The following is a 22,500-nucleotide window of genomic DNA, read 5'->3' as shown; positions in this document are numbered from 1 at the left end:
GATTGTTCTGATGCAAGTTTTAGAACAGTAATGCTGTATAGTAGTGAGGTATGGACTTTGAATGCAAAAAGAAAACTAAAAAGAAATGAAACCAGCATGCTTCATTATATATGCTATGCAAGTGTGCAAGAATAACAAAGTACAAATGTGCCAGTCACTTAATGTGGATATAGATGGCAAAAGAAGACTTTAGAAGACATGGGATGGAATGGTGAAAGCTGAGATCAGAGCTTTGATCCTTACAGAGGAGGTGACTAAAGGCCAAAATGACTGGTTATATGCAGTTCTTGTAAGGAGCAGCTCAAATCAGTAAAACTAAAATTCTGGAAACACAGTATATACTTTTGCTGCACTGGGCCCATCATCCAATTTCCTCCTCAACACATCCTCATCATCAACTGTTTCTCTAACTTCAGTAGACCTCTGCTGTAATTTTACTGTGAGCAAGAATGACTGATTCACCAGGTTTTCTCTGATACCACCTAACTTTCTCAAATCCTGAAATCATTTAATTTGATATCAAACCTTCATTCTCAATACAGTCGTCTCCACTCATATTTTCAAGTGATTACTTTCCTGAGCTGGCAAATAATATATCTTTCTCTACCACCAATCATCACTTAACTCTTCTTGATTAGATTTACCCTTCACCCATTCCATGTTCCTAACCATCTCTTATTCTCCCATAAACTCTTGCAACCACCACTCACTCACACTTCATATTCTCATATCTTCTTTCACATCTACTCCTCTCATATCCTGAGGGCTCACATGGACACATTATCACAATCATTTTATCTCTTCCCAATTCCACCTTGGTCACTCTCACCCTTTCTTACTGGTCACATAACTCCTCTACAGAAACAAACCTGTTTTGTTCTGGTCCCTTCTTTTACACTTTAACCTCTCATCTCCAAACATAAAGTTACCTACAATGTTACTGTAGCCCCACTCAATCGAAAGCAAACTTAGTCTTGCAAGCTTTATGGCGACCTCACTAGAGCCAATGTCACAAAATAAAATCATTCACTATACTCTGTAAAATCCTTGGTGTTAGGAAGTATGCCCAGCCATAGAAACTATGTCCAAGCAGACATAAGTGCACAAAATAGTCATAGGATGTGTTGGATCCTGTTAAATTCTGTTAAACCTATGTCAGAATGGAGCATGCACATTAAAGGATGATGACACACAGAGATTTGATGCAAAAAATTATAAAAGTATTATAGATGCGTCTCGAGAATCTTCTATTTAACAAAGACTTTCTTTCATTTGTGGATGCAGCGTAAATTCTGCATTATTTTGAAGGATTTTGCTGAGGGATTTAAATATAATAATAGGAATTATTTACATGTTTTTAAGTTATGAAACAATTTGTCGTGAAATTAGAATTTTCTTATTGTTAAATAAAATTTCATCAAACTATTTCTGTCATTTGTGATTACATACAAACACACACACACATACAAACACACACACACACATACAAACACACACACATATATATATACATGTATGTATGTATGTATATATATATATATATATATATATATATATATTTACATGTATGTATATATATATACATATATATATACACATACATATATATATACATACATACACGTACATATATATATATAAATATCAGCAATGGTGTCGCATAAAAAGCACCCATTATACTCTGTAAATGGGTTGGTATTGGGAAGAGCATCAAGCCATAGAAACCATGCCAAAACAAACAACTGAACCTGGTGCAGCTCCTGTTAAACTGTCCAACCCATGCCAGCACAGAAGAGGGTCATTAAATGAGATAATGATGGGCCATAAGCATATCTATAGACAAGAATTTACTGTATGCATATAAGTACATATACCTTTGTCTGTCTGTCAGTCTATCTATCCACACACAGACATATTTATATATATGCAGTCTAATTGAATCTTGCATGTGTAAGCATGTACCTCCTTGCAACAATGTAAACTTTCATTTAATCAAGATATCCTTGGCTTGAAGAGTAGCCTGCAGTATATATTTCACTTGGATATTTACCACTTCCGAGGTTCTGCTCGCTATCAAATTTATGTAGCCCAGGTCTTATCTACTCCATACCTTAAATCCTGTATTCTTATTTGCATACCTGACAACCCTCGTTACCTACAGTGAAATATAAAAAGATCCTTTTCCAGTTTATTGTACTTCGATATGAAAAAATCCTCAACCTTCCATTTCAATAAACCACTGTTGTCCCTGAAATTTGTTTTTTTAATATTTACCATAGATTGCTTGAAGCTAACTTTCTTCTTACACTTCACTCCCTGGATCATATATATATATATACCTTTAGATATAGATAGATAGAGATATTTCTATACATAGATACACATGCACACAAACACATACAGAAACAAAATGTTCTTAATAGTATATGAATACTACTACTAATAATAGTGGTTTCAAATTTTGGCACAAGGCCAGCAATTTTGGGGGTTATATGTTTATTTATTAACCATAAAATATGCTATTACAGAGCCATTACAGTCAATCTTACCAATCAGTTTTGCATCAGATATTAGGTAACTGAATGTTTTTATAATAACTGTGGTCATAAGAAACAGCAGTTGCAGAAAAAAGTGGTGATTGCTCTGTTACTAGAGGATGCTGCTAGAGAAGATGATGGATTTTGTCAGCATTGACTAGAACACTGTTTGAAAGTGTTGTTTTCAATAAGTATACACTCACAAATATGTACGCACACACACACACACACACACACACACTAAAGGAATTAAACAAATATAAAGCAAATGAGAACTCAACATTAATATACTGAGTACTATTATTATTTTTTAAAATGTATATCTTCATTAATAGCTGCTTATTCAGACTGGATATTGCAACTGTTTGTTTCACCATGATGAGGCTATTCAGTGTGAAATAAAGTCAATTATTCACCATTTATATTTGATAATGAGATAATTGATTATATATGACATCTCCAGAAATGCTGTGTCATGCTGAAACGAACAATTGCTGTATAAAGAGGGAATGGCTAACAGTTAATGATATGTGTGTGTGCACACACACACACACACACACACACACACACACACACACACACACACACACACACACACACACACACATGCAGACAGTGATTTATACATATTTTTATTGACCTATACACACACATATATGGTTATAAAGTCTGTTTACTTATGTAAACACGATATGTATGAATTACACACCTATATACTGACATAGAAGCCTACTTTTGGACTCATATATATATATATATGTGCAGAAGAAATTAACAATAATATTTTTCACCTGAGAATAAAAAAAACTACATTTGTGTGTGTGTGTGGATATGAGAGAGCGAAATACTTGACTATGAATATATGTACAGAGAAGAGGGAATACATGCACATGCTGGAGTATACACTGTTTGTTTTGATTTATGCCTGTATGGGTCCATGAAACAAAGACTGCATGTGAATAAGCATGCATGTGGAAGTGCATCAACATCATATTTTATGCCTGATTTTCTATACTTGTATGGCTAGGATGGATTTCACAGCGCTCCACCACTTACAGTACTTTGTCACCTATCATAACAGAGTCAATTGGGCACTAGAGAGGTTGCCACTGACAAGATTAAGAGGACCATAAGAAACTTTGCTTCTGTTTATACCTGTTTTTCTTTTGTAGAATCCCCTTCCTATTACCAACTACTTTATAATAGTTTACATTACTCAAAATGTATGCATGTGTGTGAAAATGGTTTATAGATATAGGCGTAGGCATAGGAGTGGCTGTGTGGTAAGTAGCTTACTTACGAACCACATGGTTCTGGCTTCAGTCCCATTGCATGGCACCTTGGGCAAGTGTCTTCTACTATAGCCTTGGGCCGACCAAAGCCTTGTGAGTGGATTTGGTAGACGGAAACTGAAAGAATCCCGTTGTATATGTATGTCAATGATTAAGTAAATTGCACAAAAATAATAAAAACGTATATATATATATATACCACTTATATACGTTTTTATTATTTTTTTGCAATTTATTCAATCACTGACATTTTTAATTTTAATATTTCTAATATATGTAATTTTCTGGATGGTGTAATTTAATTGTTCATTTTGAATTGATAAAAGGTTTTTTTTTCTAATTCTTTATATACATATATATATATATATATATATATATATATATATATATATGTATGTGTGTATTTGTTTGTGTGTCTGTGTTTGCCACCCCAACATCGCTTGATAACCAATGCTGGTGTGTTTATGGCTCTGTAACTTAGCAGTTCGGCAAAAGAGACCAATAGAATAAGTACTAGGGTTACCAAGAATAAGTCCTGGGGTCGATTTGCTTGACTAAAGGCAGTGCTCCAGCATAGCCACAGTCAAATGACTGAAACAAGTAAAAGAGTAAAGAGATATATTTATTCACACCGATATATATGAATTTACATATATATATATATATGTACCTTTACACTTTACAAGGTCATTCAAAGTAGACCTTACAAGGCCATTCAAAGTAGACCTCACATATGGTTCCAACATGATGGGGCAACAGCTTTTACCGCAAGAGAAACAATGCAGTTTTCACTACGGCAATGTCAGCTGATCTTCATGTTTTCCAGACTTGACCAGCCAAAATTTTTCTTGTGGGAATACCTGAAATAGAGGGTTTACATCCACAAACCAGAGACCCTGGTGCAACTGAAGGAGAACATCAATAGAGAAAGGAGAGAAGTGGGGTCTGAAACTCTTGAAGGTGTTATTGTGCAAGTTTTGGAAAGAGCACGGGTGTGTGAAGCTGAAAATGGCTGCCATTTAAGCAAGGTCATTTTACATGTGATGTGGTGTTGTTGCAAAATTTGACTTATGCATATTAATTTCCATTATGTTCTTTATATTGTATCAAAACTTCATGCATTTATTTGTAAAGTTAAGGAAATTATTAAAAATTTAAACTCATCAGTGACTTTTGGGACACACTGATTTTATATATTAACTGTTTGACTGAGATTGATATGACTTAAATTTTTTGTAGGTGTCTGGGATGCGCCCATGTCATCAGAAATTGAAAGAAGAGTAATGGATTGGAGACAAATTTAAGATGGCTTCTTCCATGATGATTCCTACAGGGTAAAGAGGGAAGGCAAACCTATAATTCAAAATATCTATGGGAAGCTACAATGAGGATGAGATTACTAACCTTGTTGGATTGTTTATCCTGGATATACTAAGGAAGTGCACCTCCCCATAAAACTGTGCTCTTTCTATAAATGATGATCAGGCCATTTCAAGTAAAAGAAATGGACAAGTTTAAGAATTTGATAAAGATTTTCAAAGAATTCAACCTATCTATAACATTTCCCACCAATATGATGAAGTCAACTTCCTGGATGTAACCCTAAACTTGAAGACAAATACTACCCTTACAGGAAACCCAACAAGGAAACTGTTTACATTTATTGAAATTTCACCCATCATCCAGCTGTAATTAGGAATCTAGTCACAGACATAAATAAAAAAAATCTCTTAACCATCAGGATATAAAAAGATCTTCAACAGGCCACACTACCTTTATAATGAAGAGTGAATTCACTGAGAAGTTAATATATATATATATATATGGAGAGAGAGAGGTTACCTATCCCCACCCCTATTTCTGAAGAGTCTCGGAAAGTGAAGTCTGGTTCAACTCTCCATTTAATCTAGAAATGACAACTAACATAACTAGGAACTTCCTAGTGTTGATTAAAAGATATTTCCCAAGAACCCATCTCTATTCAATACCCACAATGTAAAGGACAGTTATTGCTGCTTAGATGACATCACTTCAAATATCACACACTAGAATAAATATAAATGCACAGCTACGTGCCTACACTCCAGCTTGTAACTTTTGAAATCTTTCCAACTCACCACTGAGATGATCCTGCCTCTCAGAGGCTGTAGCCAAAAGTGTCATCCACACACTATCCAATGACATTACAAGACACTACACAGGCATGACAGCTAATGATCTTAAAGTATACACATCATATGTACTCTTCAGGTGTAGGATAGGGAAAATTCCACCACTCTGTCCTGCTTCATCTGGAGATTTCTAATTGATGGAACAATTTCCCCAACATCAAATGGAGTATCACTGACCCCACTAATCACCTTGGAGTTACCAACTCTGCCTTCACCAGAGACTACACATGCACCACTAACCTGCAATGTGCCCTATTAATGAACTTGAAACCACTCCAAGTCACTGGCAGTCAACAATCCAGATGTACCACCCTAGGCCTCACTGCCCCACACAGAAGGATGGGGTATGTAATCCCTGCCATCTGTGTTTATTGCAGCCTTACTCATGTTGGTCATTCAGTCTCAATTTTAATCTAATATTATCAAACTTGATTACTCTAGTGTAAAGGTGGCTAACACTGATGTGCTCACAATCCATTGAATGGTCACTGAGATACTAAATCATAACAACACCCAACCCTACCACGTGTGGTGCTAAATGCAATGATCTGATGTCACTGAATACTTTACCATGCAGCTTGCTACCAATATGGTAACATCTTCCTGGTAACATCCTGTCAGAGCATATGGACTTAAGAATAAAGGAAGGATGTGACATCACTTTCATATCATCAAAACTACTTGATCTGAGCTAACTGATAGAGGTCCAACATTTAGTAGCTATCTTGAATTTGTCTCAAACCCATTACTTTCTTCTAATTTCCAATGAAATGCATTAATTTTATGTGCCTCTCGAATCTTTAAGTCATATGGATTCGAGTCAAACTGTTAATAAAACATGTATGCAACTCTTACCAAATGTTCTGAGTGCCACTTTCTTTTGTTTGTCCATTCATTCGTATACATACGTGTGTATGCACACACACACACACACACACACACATTGGTGTGCACACGTATTTACAAGAATTAAAACAAGAGAAAAACAAACTAAAAACCTGCATGAAATAATATAAACAAGGGAAAAACAAAACAAAAAACAAAATAACAAAAATAAAAATAAATGTGTGATATTAAAGTGGCATTGGTTGTGTTTTGTGAAGCTGGTTGGATAAGTCTGAGAGTTAGTTTTGAGGTGAGGTAGAGAGTGTTTTATGGGGTTGTGTGTAAAATATGCAGTGATGGAAATAGTTCTTCTTTAGCCCTAGGTCAAACATACAGCACACTTATAACTTTGCAGTCATGAAAATGTCTTTTTCTTGTGTATATACGACAGCATTATCCACTGCCCTTCTTATACGAGCATGGTATGTGTGATGGGATGGAACCTTTCAGCGATTTCCAGTAGACCAGGTAATTATGAAGAAGAAATGTGAACGAAGTTGGCTACAAGTAATGGGATTACTTTCTGCACCATTAAAGGGTCCTAAATGGTGATACACCTTAAATTGTGGTTTCAACCACTTACTACATTGTCCTCTGTTCCTCCCTCTTCTCTCTTCTCTGCATCATCAAACACTCTTGTCTCTTGCCTTCTTGTCATACAAACACATTCTGTCTCATTTCACTAAACTCTGCCCTAAACACTCACCCCTTCCTAGAACTACTCCACTGGAAGGGCTCCATCCCAGCCACAACTGATTGAAATTATTTCAACCTGAACTGACATCAGTTGATTTCTGACCTTGGTGGAGGATAATGCAAAGCTATGAACACTACAACTCCACTTCTGATTAAAGAAACAAAAAAAAAAAATGAAATGTTTAGTAGATGAGAACCAAAACTCTTCCTGGATAGGATGCCAGTTTATTGCTCTTAACATTTCAGATTACCTGGTGGTACCTAGGTGAACTGAAGTACTGTAAAGTAATGTATTCTGTCTAGAAATGCAGAAGTCTATTTCAACAAAGCAATTATTTTGATATCTTATTTACTTGACTATCTCCTTACTTCCCTTCCTAGCTAAGAAGTAGGGAAGTAAGACGAGGAGACCATATGGTTGCCTTTGAACCAGATAATGACATCAAGGCAGAGCTGATTGAATTTTAGATGCTATTGTTTAGAGGCATGTCAACTCTGATCATGCAGACTGATGATCAAAAAGTTTTCTAACACCATTTTGTATCTAAAACCATAATGAATCTGTCCTTCATTTAAGTCGGAGATGATGTTGAATTGAGGAAGATTTGGTTGCTTTTCTAACAGATTAAGTGATCTTTAAATAGTTTCCTCATTGTCTGCACCTGAGGAGCTGAGTGTGGTAAGTAATAATTTTCAATTTATTAGACAAAATGGATGGTTAATATCAAGAGAAGTAGGGTAAATATTTGAAACAGAAGAAGGAAGTAAGGATGACACTAACATAGCAGTAGTGGTGGAAACAATTCTGATCGAAATAGAAATTTTGATAGTGATAGCCATAGAGCAAAATTAGTTGAGAAGATAGCAGTTGTGCTTGTGATGGCAGAGATGATAGCACTTGTAACGTTATTAATAGTGGAGGTACTAATAATGGTTATTGTAAGTTATGGTGATGGTTCAGATGTTAGTGGAGTAAGATGGTGCTGATAATCGTAGTAGTGTTTAAAGTGGTGGTAAAATGGTGGTCATAGTGATGGCAGTAGTAGGAGTGGTAGCAGTTGTAGTGTTAGTAATTGTGGTAACAGTAGCAGTAATAATGTCAGGGTGATAGTGCTAATATTAGTAGAGGTGGTAGAGGTGATAGTGGTAGTAGTGTCGTTCCAAAAATAAGATAAAACATACAGTAGGTGAGGTTTCTGTACTGGTAAGGTTTTCTTCAGTCTAGAAGAGGAAGAAGAAAAAAAAGAACAAAAACATTTAGAAGAACACATCATCAGAACTAGAAGAAGAAGAAAAATGGAGATGTATATATGCATATCTCTGTATAAGAGTACATACATACATACATATATCATTACATGCACACATATAAACGTATATATATATATATATATATATATATATATACACACAAATATATATATATGCACACATATATACACACATAAATATACATATATTGTTATACACATATGCATATATACATATGCACAAATATATATATATGTATGCATAAATACATATATATAGGCACAAATATACATACATGTATATACATAAATACACACACACATATGTAAGTATACAGATATATATACATTTAAATTTATGTATATATGTATGTATGTATATATATATATATATATATATATATATATATATATACATAAATATAAATGTATATACATACATATACAAATAGCACATGTATACATAAATATGCATACATACATACACACACATATAACAAGCATATCATTATATATGTATATGTGTGTGTATATACATATGTATACATGTATGCATAGTGGTCCTGGGTTGTTAAGTCTGAACCAAAGAGCACCCTTATACACTGGGATAAAGAAATAATATCATTATTGGTTCAAAAATATATCGAAATTCCTGGAGGTAAGAGCATCAGCGACTAGTTTTGAATACAAAAAACAATTGACTCATATTGCGCTGTTAGCCCTGTCCATGACCAGAAGTTGCATATATTTTTGATCTGAAAGGAACTATATTCTTGTGCTTTTTTGGCTGGGGATGGAATATCTTTGTCAGTCTGCCTTTTTTGGAAGTTACCTCCCTTGTCACCTGTTTACATGCACTGCATTTTTTGGGGGGAGTTATCTCCCTTGACATGTTCTGCATGCTTGCGGAATCTGGCTGCATACACACATACACGCACTCTAACACACACACACACACATGGCGACAGAGGAGACAAGACAGGGATGAGAAGCAGAGGGAGAAAATTTTGATGAGAAATAAAACATCGTCGATATTTCAGATTAGAATATCTGGAAGAATATAACCTGGATAAAGAAAAAAATGAATGGAATGCTAAAATTGCAATTATCAGTAAACAATCTATGTGGGGCAAAAGAGTTGATTGCATAAGGAGCATTTTAAGGTCTATGAGATGGGAGTCCAGATCATCGAACCGAATTTTCTCTCATGTATGCAGCAGGGGCTGTATACATGTTTTGGCATTAAATACTGCAAGTTTCATCATATCACAATCTCTTTTACTTTTCTGTTTTGTTTTTTGTTTTTTTTTTTGCTATGCAGGGCTTTCATCTCTTGACATTTATGAATGCTCTGAATTTTTCCATGATTTTTCTGCTAACCTCAAATGCTCCTATTATTATTTTCTTTTACCTGACAGATGTAGCTTGCAAGATTTGTTGTATACCATTTTGTGATGTGATTGTAAAATCTCTGCTTGAAGGATGCTTTGATTACTCTAATATATCATGTTAGGTTTGCGTTCATAGATTTAAATTTTACCTCATAGATGATGGCTGAGGTGTTTCATAAATCATTCAGTAGGTGTTCTATAAAGTTCTTGCATGAATAAACATACAGACTCAACAATTTGGATGGGTTTGTGTGAAACAGTTGTTTCTTATCTCAAGTATATTTACCTATTGAATAATTTTCTTGTGGAAAAGGCCAGTCTATAAAATTGTCGAAGATCTTACAAGTGTTAGACCTAACGAAAAGTGAGAAGGTACCAGACATGGTAAAGAAAATTATTTTTCTTGAAAACAGGTGAAAATAGAAAGTGACAAGGATGATAATTCCCTACTCCCAACTCAGAAATGTAGATACTTTCAAAATAAATATCTGTGTTTATGTGTGTGCCACTGTGCTAATGCATACAGTATATAATGTGCAAATGCATACATTATATATATATATATATATATATATATATATATATGTATATATATCAAAAATGTTATAATAAAAATCACAAATCATGTTAAATACGGCTACCCGGGTCAAAATAATAATTTATTTCGCCATTTTTCAAGCTGGGTATAAGACCATTTGTCAGTTATTTTTTGAGCAGATGATGTTTAAATAAGAGATACTGATAAGGAAGAAAACCAGAAAAGACATACGAGGGAGATAATCAACATTACAATAATTCGATGTCAAGTAGATGCAAACAAGATGTTAGTGGTTAACTAAGTGTCTCGTGGTCTATTTTAAAATTCCAACAAGATGTATTTCTTGAAATGTGGACATACAGAAAAAATGTTATTCCTGGAATTTACATATTCGTTGGGGGTTCTCAAGTTCTTTAACAGATATAGATTTTCAAGAGAATATACTGAACATTTTTTTAGACCCATTAATATAGGGTCTGGTTTTGGAGGGTAATTTCCATTTGTTGTTGAAACTGGTCCCTGCTATCATAATAGGACTTAACAGTAACCAGAAGTTGCCCAACAATCCCAAACTTCAGCAACACCCTCCACAGCATGTCGCACAGCTTGCAGTCATATGTCTTTTCAAGGTCTACAAAACAAGTGCACATCTCTTGGCAATTTCCTATATAAGTTCTTGAAGTGAATATCAGTTTGTTGGTGCTGTATCCAGGATTGAAGCCAAACTGTTCTACAGCAAGCTTTGACTTGACAATTTTCCTGCATCACTTTCTCAGACACCTAGAGTTGCTTTACTCAGGTGGCTCATCAAAGAGAGTCTTCTACAGTTAGAGCACTCTCTCTTGATTTTCTTTTTAGATATTGGAATTATCACCCAAGATTGCCAATGCTTTAGTGTATTTCCTGAGATCCAAGCCACAAGGTATATATGAGCCAGAAAACACCTTCCCTATTTAAGGCTTTCAGCATCTCAGGCTGAGTTTCATCCTCACCAGCATTCTTGCCACATTTGAGCACTTTAATTGCCTTTATATCTTCAGCCTTTGTAAAAGTAGTATTTGCCCCTAGATGTACCTCACATCTACTAGAAAGTTTTATCATAACCAAATTTAGGAGATCAATATATTCTCTCCACTTCCCAAAGATGCTCTTCTCTTTAGAGAGAAGAACCCCAACTGAGTTTTTAATGAGAGGTGTGGAATAGGGCTTCTTGTTATGAAGTCAACAAATGGTCTGCCTGAATACTTTCTTGACTAACCTAAATTCAGAATCAAGCATAACCCCTAACTCCTCCCATAATTTGGATGTTTTTATTGTCTCTGCCGCAACTTTTTGCACCTCAGTGTGTCACCTGCAAAAAAGGGGAGACTTATTTCCAAGCTATGCCTTATAAGTCTACTTCTTCACTTGGATGATATTTTTAACTTCCCATTTAAACCAGGGATTCTTTTACCATCAGGTGCTACACTGAACTGCTTTTGCCCACAGCATTTTGCAGTTGAAAAAGAAACTACCAAACAATATAATCTCCACTCCATTTCAACATCCCTTTGTTCAGGAAAGTCTCTGAATTTGAATGCAATAGTGCCCTGCATATTCATTTCTCAAACCATCATCAACACTATTAAGCTGAAAGTTGCACTGGACTTACCAGTTTTATGAGTTCTACCTTCTGCAGATAATTTCAGGTTGCAGACAACTAGGTGGTGATCAGTTGATAACTCTGCCCCTCTCTTTACATCGATGCCCTGCACAGAATCAAATCATTTTAAAGATATTTAGTGTTGGAAAACTCCTATGTCTTTAGGGTTTGTTTTTTCAGTTTCTCAGATTGATTTGGTTTTATTTTTACAAAAAATCTATGTAATTTTATTTGTTGGTTGAAGAGCAAAATTATTTCTTTGCCCTCTTCATTTTCTTCATAATTTTCTTGAAGTGGAGTATCATTGTTCCTTTGAGGAAATTGTTCCTCTTCATTTTATTTTAAGTTGAATCTTAATTTTTGAATTTTTTCCTCTTTCTTTTTGTGTCTGTAGGGTTTCATCTGCAACTATTATTTCTTATTCCTTACGTGATGAATGGTGTGGGATGAGCTTTTTGTCCATCTACTTTTAATTTGGAGTATAAAGGGATTTCTCTTGCCATCCTCAAAGATTTGGATTGTGATGATCTGGAAAATACGGTTTGTTGTTCTTTTAACTGTTTCAGATGGTTTTCATTGTTTTCGTTTTTCTTTTCTTTTACTAGTTCTGGGAATTTAGCTGTGGGGGGATTTTTACAATGACACATTTAGCAACTAGGTTTCTATTCTTGTATCATTAATCTTATACCATTTGTCTCAGTGCTTTCTACAGGGTACAGTTCCAGTGTGGCTCTGTGACTTTTGGTAAATCCATTTTGAAGTCTCCTGATCACAGCTCACATTTCATTCTCCCCAGCTTTGCCTACTCACCCATACTGGGATACAAAATGACAATTAGTCACAGATCATTTCCAGGGTGCCTTATTATTACTCTTGCAATTCTTTGACCCACATTCTTGGGCACAAATGCAAGGACTAATTTAGTTCACTTCCATTCTCTCAGAAGCAGAGATACATAATTTTTATCTTTGCACTTTCCTAGATTATTTCTTGTAACAAAGAGATGCTGTTCAGTTTTACAAAATTCTCTCAACTACATTTTTTTCTTGTAACAGTGACAAGGTTAAAAATTCTGTTTGTTCATTTTGTGTCAAGGGAAGGTTTATATAGATAAACAAATTTGACTATATGTAAGAGGTGTCATTGTTGTCATTATTTTTACTACTATTGCTATTTTCTAAACTATCAATTTCAGTGTTTATGATACTTTTATCTATTTATTGTTCTCTAAAGTGTTAAGTGTCTCCTTTTTGTACATTCTGTTGTGTGATTTCATTTGTGTGTGTGTATATTGCCACTGCAATGTTTATTTGTGTAGTATATGTGTGTATGTATATTGCCATTTTAGTTGAAAATGGCAATACATATACAACATCAGTTCCAGCTCTGTTAAGAGTGGAAAAGCCTCAAACCCAGAACCTGATGAGCCAGAGCTCTCCTCTTTCAAAACACTTGTACCATTTCCTTATTTTGTGACAATGGGGACATGATAGAATGTAGAAAGAGTAGTGATTTCTGGGAAAAAAAGGTGGAAGCTCAGCAGAGAAAGAAAGGTAGGCTTGCGATAAAGGCATATAAAATGCAAGAAGAGAATAATATTAACGACAAAAATGGCATCAAATTTACTTTTGTTTGAAAACTGGTCAGTACCCCATGAATAAATTATGCATATGTAATGCCATGGATATAATTCCAATGTATAAATTGCCAAAATCAATCTAGGGTGGGAATATAAGAGACACAACAATGATAGAATTTTGGCAAAAATAAACCAGGAGCTAAATCAAGAATATCTGGAAGATGGATTTCTTTCTTGTTTTTTTTTTTGTCATGTACAAGCAAAAGTTATGAAGAAGTACTTTTGGGTGCACCAAGTCTCATTATGAACAGTAATTGGCTGGCAGTGAAATGGAATGTTTTTCATGTTTTATCTTTTAATTTTAATTGTGTATTTTCTGTAATCTTTCAATTATTCTATGTAATAATTAAAAAAAAAATTTTTTTAAGCTTATTCACAGATCTATTGTATAACATCTCTTACCCATCCCCCACCTTTCTGTAAGCCCCTTGGTTTTAACAATATTTTGCATTCTTGAACAAATTGAAAGTAATTGCTCTTAGTGTTACCTAATGAATTATTATCTTATTTTCACAGAGCAACTTCACTGGAGAATGTAGTAAAGTGTCAGCTGTCTACTTATTATAAGGTGGTGAGCTGACAGAATCATTAGAGTATCAGAAAAATTGCTTGGTGGCATTTGTTTCAGCTCTTTATATTTCGTGTTTTAATTTCATCAATGTCAACTTAGCTTTCCATATGTCCAAGGTCAATAAAATAAAGTGACAGTCAAGAACTGGATTTTGATGTGATTGATTATTCCACTGCTCTCAGAATTGTTGGACTTGCCTCTAAACCAGAAACCATTAACATCATTATTATTATTATTAACTTTAAGTTGGTGAGCTGGTAGAATCGTTAGTATGCTGGACGGAATGCTTAGTGATATTTTGCCTGTCACTACATCCTAAGTTCAAATTCTGCTGTCGCTGATTTTGCCTTTCGTCCTTTCGGGGTCAATAAAATAAGTACCAGTTAAATACTGGTATCAATGTAATTGACTCATCCCCACTTCCCCACAAGCTGGCCTTGTGGCAAAAGTTTGAAATAATTATTGTTATTAACTCTCAAAACATGAAAGCATCTATTTTTTTTTCTCCATGGTACACAAATTTATTCAAGTATAACCAAATGAACATTTTTTTGGAGTACTAGTAAAATGGGAATAAATTACTTGTGGATGGCCTGCCCTGATACCCAAAGCTAAGCAAAAAAAAAAAACATTTGTTTTCACAGACTTTATTTGTTTGCACATTTGGACCAGATTTCATATTCAAAATGTCTGTCAAATATGCTCTCAGTATAAACCAAAATATTATAGCAGCAAACAAAACAAAATGCAATAAAACCACAGAATGAGCACAAGAGAGAAAATAATGAAGATCTAAGGAACAATCAATAGAAGAAAAGAATATGTTGAACAGTCTAACAAATAATTTTGAAGATGATAATAACAAGAGAAAGAAAATGTTTAAAGATGTTCTTACAGTCATTGTATTAAAGTTAATCTTACCTCTGTCATAACAAAATCAGAATTTATAGACTTAGCACAGTTCTCAAAGTTAGGTGGAAGAATTTTGTAAAACCAGACAGCGTTTGTTTGCTACAGGATCTCATCCAAAAGAGAGGCGCAAAGAAACAATATAACATATCTGTATTTTAAAAGAGATGCAGTGTGGCAGATCCACAAAAAATTTCAGGATAAATTCTATCAATGAAAAGCGAGAAATGGTGCTATCTGTTACACTTTCAAAAACTAAGACCCACCCAAAACACAAGTTGATATCGTAAGAGATAACGCCACCCATACACGTGCACTCGGGTGTATGGGGCAAAGAAAAAGGATAGTGACAATAAGAGACACTAGAAATGATGTGGATATGTGGTTGGTCATCACTTTTGTATTGCAGTGTGGACTGGTGGTTAAAGCAGGGCTGATGGGTGATAGGTAACCAGGGAACATCAAAATGAATTTGCAAGTCCTAATGACTCCTGGAGGCCATAAGGCAATACTGGAGCTGTGTCCAGTACAGAGTGACAAAGAGTGTAAGGCAGAGGATGCATGTCAAAAAGAACTAAATGCTATACATATTTGTAATAAGAACCAATTCAGGCCTGAAGAACTGGAAAGACAAGGAAAGAAAACTAGAAAGGAAAGCAACAGAGATCAGCTGAGGTAACAATAAATAAATAAATAAATAAATAAATAAATAAAAAAGTAACCTTAAGGTTCCCGAATTCAAGAAACAAGTGAGAGGAGGACACCCCATCCCCTAGCAGTAGTAACTAGTAGCTCCACACCATCAGACACATTATTTATGAATGCTGATCTACATTGACCAACTCAAGAAGTGTTAATGGGTACCTTTGAGAACATGAGACAGCAGTACAAGCATTAGCAGGCAGCTGGAGGTGTAGTGTGCTCTCATCCAATCTCACCAGTAGTTTTCTCCACTGTGCGTGGACAAGAACCCAAAATACTTTCTGTACTTTATCTTAATTATATCATGTTTTAAGTATTGTTTTATTATACATTTTAAAATTTATTCCATGAAAATATTTGTGCTTCATTAATTTCTAATTCATCTATTTGTATATTGTATAACATCCTTCATTCCTCTCCTTCTCTTTGCATAATTCATCTTTACCACACAAAGTCTTCGTAAACCTTCTGTTTAACAATTCTCTACATTTTTTCTGTATCACTTTGAATTCTTGTGGCTAATAAAAAATTGTTTCTGTTATTATTATTATTATTATTATTATTATTATTATTATATTATTATTATTATTATTATTATTATTATTATTATTATTAAGCCAGTGAAGTAACAAAGGCAGTAGAATGATAGACTAAATGTCTGAAATTAGTTTTGATCTTCCGTATTTAGAGTCCAAACTCCATCATGTAATGAAATGATCTCTACCCCTAAAATTGTTGCCTTGGGCCAATGTAATGAATCATTAATATTAATGATGCTTTCTAATTTTGGCACAAGATCAGCAGTTTTGAAGGCAGGGTGTTATTTGATACCATCAGCAACAGTACTTGAGGGGTACTTTATTTTATCGACTCTAAAGTGATGATTGGCAAAGGTAACGTCGGTGGTATTTGAACTCAGAATGTAAAGAGAGGCAAAAGAAATGCCACAAAACATTTTCCAACACTCTAACAATTCAGCCAGCTTACCACCTTGATCATTATAATAATGGTAATTATGATGATGGCCATGTGCCAGTGCTGGGGACCTAAATTATTGCTGTTCTTAAACTGATTAATTTAAAGTCAGCAACAAAATGAACGATAAAAATACAGACAAGAAAAATAATCATAACAATAACAACTCCCTCACTCAAAAAATTTAATTCCTATTTTCATTGGAAGATCTGCAAGAATAATAAAAGTTGTATTGCAGGCCCTGATTTGAAGCCACAATTGCTTTCTAATCCCCCTATGTCAGCAGCCATAAATAAACAGAGTGGAGCAGTGTGAAACGGTGGTTGTGGGTGGCAGTGAGGGGTGAGTGTTTGTATTGTTCAGTGGAGGCAGCACAGTATGATGAATTGTTTGTGTAAGTGGACAAGTGTGGAGTAGTGTGAACTGTATGTGTGTAATTCTTTGGAGTGGTGGGGTGAATGTGTTGTAGAATACAACAGCTATCAACATATAGCAACTATTTAGCCTCACTAACAAGAACTACAGAAATAACCAATACCATATCAATATTTATTACTCTATGAGGATCTGCTTCTATGTAGATGTATTCCATTCCCGACCATTCTGATCATGCCAACTATTGAGGGACTTAACTCCATAACAGTCACCTTTTCAAAGATGTCAAACACAGTTGTAAATAACATCCAACTAATTTTTTCATCACTAGTCTTGCTCCATTCTTAGTGAGCATCATAACTATTTCTCAAAGGTTAGATCTGTAACAGATTTACTCTCCTGCATCATGCATCAGTAGTCTTTTACTATTGAAGATTGCAAACAAAGCCATGTTGCTGCCTGAAAACCAGTAAAGCCTTTGACCTGTGTCTAGCATGAAAATCTCCAACACAATTTACCTACTTTTCCATCTGTCTTGCAACACAGCAGTGTTGCAGTGTATAGGATGACACTGGTCGTGTCATCCTCAGGGAAAGAATGTATAGAATTAGTATTTATTTTAGTATTTGGATTTTGCCATGTATCTTATGTATGTATTCTTGCATGTATAATGGATTATATTTTCACATACTTTACATAGACTATTGATTATTGTATTGCTACAAATTAATATATATTGAGAGATAAATTTAGAAATATTGGTATTAAGCACTTATTCCCAAAAGAGACATATTTATATATAAATAAATAACAATACATGTATAGAATAGATGAATACAACAATTTCATATTTATTCTTTTGTGATTTATTGTAAGAAAAGATTTCACAAAAAATGTTCAGTAGTAAAATTCCGACATGAAATTATATGTTCAGGCAATTGGTGACATGGAAAAGTTAAAATTGAACACATATAACATATAATCCCTATTTCTTGTCCTAGCATGATGATTGTAAGACATTGCCAGAAATCCATGGCATAAAAATATTATGATTGTATTTCTACATGTATATTAGATTACTTTCAACACATTCTACATACATAAATATCGATAATTTTGTTTTGAACCTTTAGAAATATGCACACACACAGAGACAGAGGCACATACTCTTACGCACACACACACAAATGTAAAATTCCAGTTTCTCCTGGGGACCCCTCATATATATATCATCATCATTATCATCACCATTTAATGTCTGACTTTCATGCAAGGGTAGGACTATATACATACATACATACATACATACATACATATATATATATATATATATATATATATATATATATATATGTATGTATATATATATATATCTTGCTTTGAAAGAAATGAAGATGGCATGCTCCACTGGATGAGTAATGTCACTGTGCATAGACAATGATTTAAGAGGAAAACTGGGTATAAGAGGCATCAGATGTGTACAAGAGAGAAGACTGTGCTGGTTTGGTCATGCGATGTGCAAGGATGAGGACAGTTGTCTAGAGGAGTGCCAATCTCTAATTGTGGAAGGAACCTGTGGAAGGGATAGAGAAAATGACAAGAACTGAGAGTTGTAGCAATTTGCTGTGCTTGAGAAAACACGTCAAACTTAGTAAAATTGCCATCATCCATCCATCCATACAGGCATGTCCTTTACAGGTGCCAGTGCCAAATAAATGCACCCATACCAGTGCCATGTAAAAAGCACCCAGCACACTCTGTGAAGTGACTGGCGTTAGTAAGGGCATCCCATGCCTCAACAGACAATTGGAGTCTGGACAGCGCCTTGGTTAGGCAGCTCCTATCAAACCATCCAACCCATGCTAGCATGGAATACAGGCATTAAACAATGATGATGATGATGATACATATATTGTTTTACACACACACACACACACACAGCACACCATCTTTTACTTGTTTCAGTCACTGGACACTCTGCAAATCTCTCTTGGAATGGCAGTGGGGTGGTCTTGCTAGGATATGACATTTAAGAAAGCAAATATGACCATATTGGGGATATGGTGTATCCATAAAGTTTCAAAATGGTTTTGGAAATGTGTAATGTAAGTAACTTTGCCAGACACTTCGCTACATCTGTTATGGCTGCAAGTAAATTAGTTTTGGATGTAGTTGTTCTTGGCACTGTGTGATAGAAATGATTGAAAGTGTGTGAAGTGGTCTCTGCAGGCAGTGGTGATATCACTTCTAAAATGCTGAGAATGAAATCAAGTAGAGAAAACGGTCCTGTCTGGGTGAGGTGTTCAATAGTGAAATCAATATGTTCATCAATGCATTAGGAAGTATCAAAAATAAAATTAGCTTCAATGTAAAAGAATGTAGAGATAAATGATGTCAATATATCTTGTGAAGAAATAGTAGGAAATGCAGATGTTGAGTGCATCCAGGTGACATGACCTAAAGCCTAGGACTGTGTCCAAGTGACCTTCTGCTGATCCAACCAATCACTGCTTTTCAGCTAGAGCCATTGAGATGCTCTCACAGCAGCCTCCATGTTGTTGTTTTTGATGGATAATCTCCTGCTCACTCCTGTAATACCCATTGTTTTACAGGCTTTACTCAGAGTATCACCTGTTGACCACTGACTGCTAAACCCCCCACCTTGGCATACACAACATTCTTCACTCATTCTTGAAACAGATCTCCCCTAATTCCTGATTCATAGTTCTCTTCTCATGCAACATCCATCCTCTCATCCCAGTGTTCACTTAACTACTATAGGATTAGGTGCCTTGTTGTCTTGGGAACCAAGATGACAACTGATCACTGGAAGAGCTAGGTGATATGTACTGGCAGTTTTAGTTGTTTGCCAGATCAATTTCCTTCACAGAGTTCAGGGTTGTGAAAAGTAATGCTTCATAGCTTTTTCTTCTTTGACTTCTCTCCTACCTTACCAAAGACTATTCTTCTGACTGTAGTGTTGACATTTTCCATGTCATTGATCACACTATTGATTACCTCAGCAATGATCTTGGAAACTTGTTCATGTCCTCCACTCAGTACTTTAAAGCAGCAACTTAAGGTGTGCTTAAGAGTTTCTGTCTCAGAACATGGAGGGGACGTGGTGAATTTCACTAGATAGGCTAGTTGGGTTGTAAAGGATATCATAAACACCTTGGATCAAGAATTTGGTATTCCATGGGTTCTTCTCTCTCTGAGAGATGTCAAAAAACTGTTGAGAGTTGTGTTGTGTAGTTGTGATATGTTTGTGATATACTGGTATTGCTGAAGTATTAACAATGTTACAGTTCTATATTTGAGAGATGAGGATTTATGTACATTATTTACATTTGATGGATATGCCCATGGCCATATGGCATAGGGGTTAAGAGCATAGACTACTAACCCCAAGATTCTAAGTCTGATTCCTGGCAGTGACCTGAATAGTAATAATAATAATAATAATAATATAATAATAATAATAATAATAATAATAATAATAACAACAACATTGGAAAAATACCTTAGGAATGAGAACACAGGTTCAAAATTCCCCTGGGACACCTGATGAAGGCTGGAGAATACATCAGCCGAAATGTATTAACAACAAACAAGATGAGGACAAATATCTGTCAAATGTAAATAATATTAATGATATATTCTGTGGATGTGTGGGGAATATATTTTGTACAAATGATGGCATTTATCATCCAGTAATAATGGTGTGGTGCAGTGCAGGGGATGTTTTCTTTTGTCTTGATGATGTCAAAGTAGTGTTGGTGTTGAGTTTGGTGTTGATGTCTGGAGGAGATAGTGCATAATTGCTATTGTTGTTTAACCCCAGGTTAGTCCCGATTGAACAGACCTATGATCAATTGGTATTTTACCTGTGATCATTCCATACTTTTAGGTGTTTGCAGTACTAAATTATTCTTTCTCAAGATTTTGCTGGTACTTTTAGCAGGTCAAGGTGGCCACATAAAGACTCCTGTGGGGTAGGTAGTAATGGTGGTAGTGAGCTGATGTTGCTGAATTTGTTGTGAAGGTGGTATGCAAATATAACTCTCTGTAGTGGGTATATGCCGATAGGGTTGTTACTGTGTTAAGAAATGTTGCTTGTGCAGCCCTTCTTTAACCCAGGGTCACTTGCACTCATGCACACTTCTAATTGAAGATATTCTAGCCATGACTATATCATCTTTTTTCATATATGCAGGAAACTCAGGGCCAAGTAATGTAGTGTATTTTTATTGTAAGAAGATAGTGTATGATTTGTGGATGGTTTGGTTGTCGTTGATGGTGGTGGTGAGCTTAATGTGATGTATTGGTGTGTATCTTAAATGGAGTAAGTTGTAATAGTGTCAGTATGTATTGGTGATATAGTGTGTTGAGGTGGAACAGAGCTGCACAGACGGACAGCATTAATATATTGCTGTGTGGTGTTGTAGCCAGTGTGCTACTTGTGTATTATTGTAGCTGTATGTTGGTGGTATGTAGAGGTTAGTGGATGGAAGTGAGTTGGGATGTGTTTAGCCCAAGGTCAAGCTTGATTGAACAAGTCTATAATCAAAAGCTTTCCTGCTATGACCATCATGTATTCTTAGGTATACCTAGCACCTCATGTGCCTATTGTTTAAAATGTTGGCGTTTGGCTTGGAGATTTAGCAGCTATTCATCTTTTTTAATATAAGTTGTGATTTGAGGGAAAATTGGCAATTTTTCTAGCACTTCTAGATCCACATAGACGCTCTCTTGTTGATGATATGGTAGTATATGTGGTAGTAGTTGTGGTTTAATGTGTAGTGACAGTAACAGAATGGTGTATTATTGATGTAGTGAGTTACTGGTGGTAGAAGTGATTTGGTGATGTAAGGAAGGGCGTTGATGATAGTGTGTAGCAGTAAAACTGTTATAAAGAGCCAAAGTG

General features: G+C 35.1%; 1 protein-coding gene across 21 annotated transcripts in view; it reads right to left on the bottom strand.

Moving 5' to 3' along the window:
- Window positions 1-22,500, bottom strand: part of LOC115223449 (protein couch potato) — a 364,376-nt gene that overhangs the window by 111,682 nt on the left and 230,194 nt on the right. For 14 of the 21 annotated variants that reach the window (XM_036512443.1, XM_036512446.1, XM_036512445.1 and 11 more), the window contains one exon: window positions 8,764-8,802. The exons of 6 other annotated variants lie outside the window; for them this stretch is intronic. In XM_036512443.1, coding sequence (XP_036368336.1) covers window positions 8,764-8,802 — 39 coding nt within the window. Of the gene's footprint in view, window positions 1-4,499; window positions 4,523-8,763; window positions 8,803-22,500 lie in introns of those variants that run through there. One more of the 21 variants, XM_036512461.1, reaches the window with a different exon arrangement.

The sequence above is a fragment of the Octopus sinensis genome, linkage group LG23 (genome assembly GCF_006345805.1).
Source record: "Octopus sinensis linkage group LG23, ASM634580v1, whole genome shotgun sequence".
NCBI lineage: Eukaryota > Metazoa > Mollusca > Cephalopoda > Octopoda > Octopodidae > Octopus > Octopus sinensis.
The sequence above is the reverse complement of the archived record's forward strand: the minus strand, read 5'-3'. Positions and strand labels throughout refer to the sequence as shown.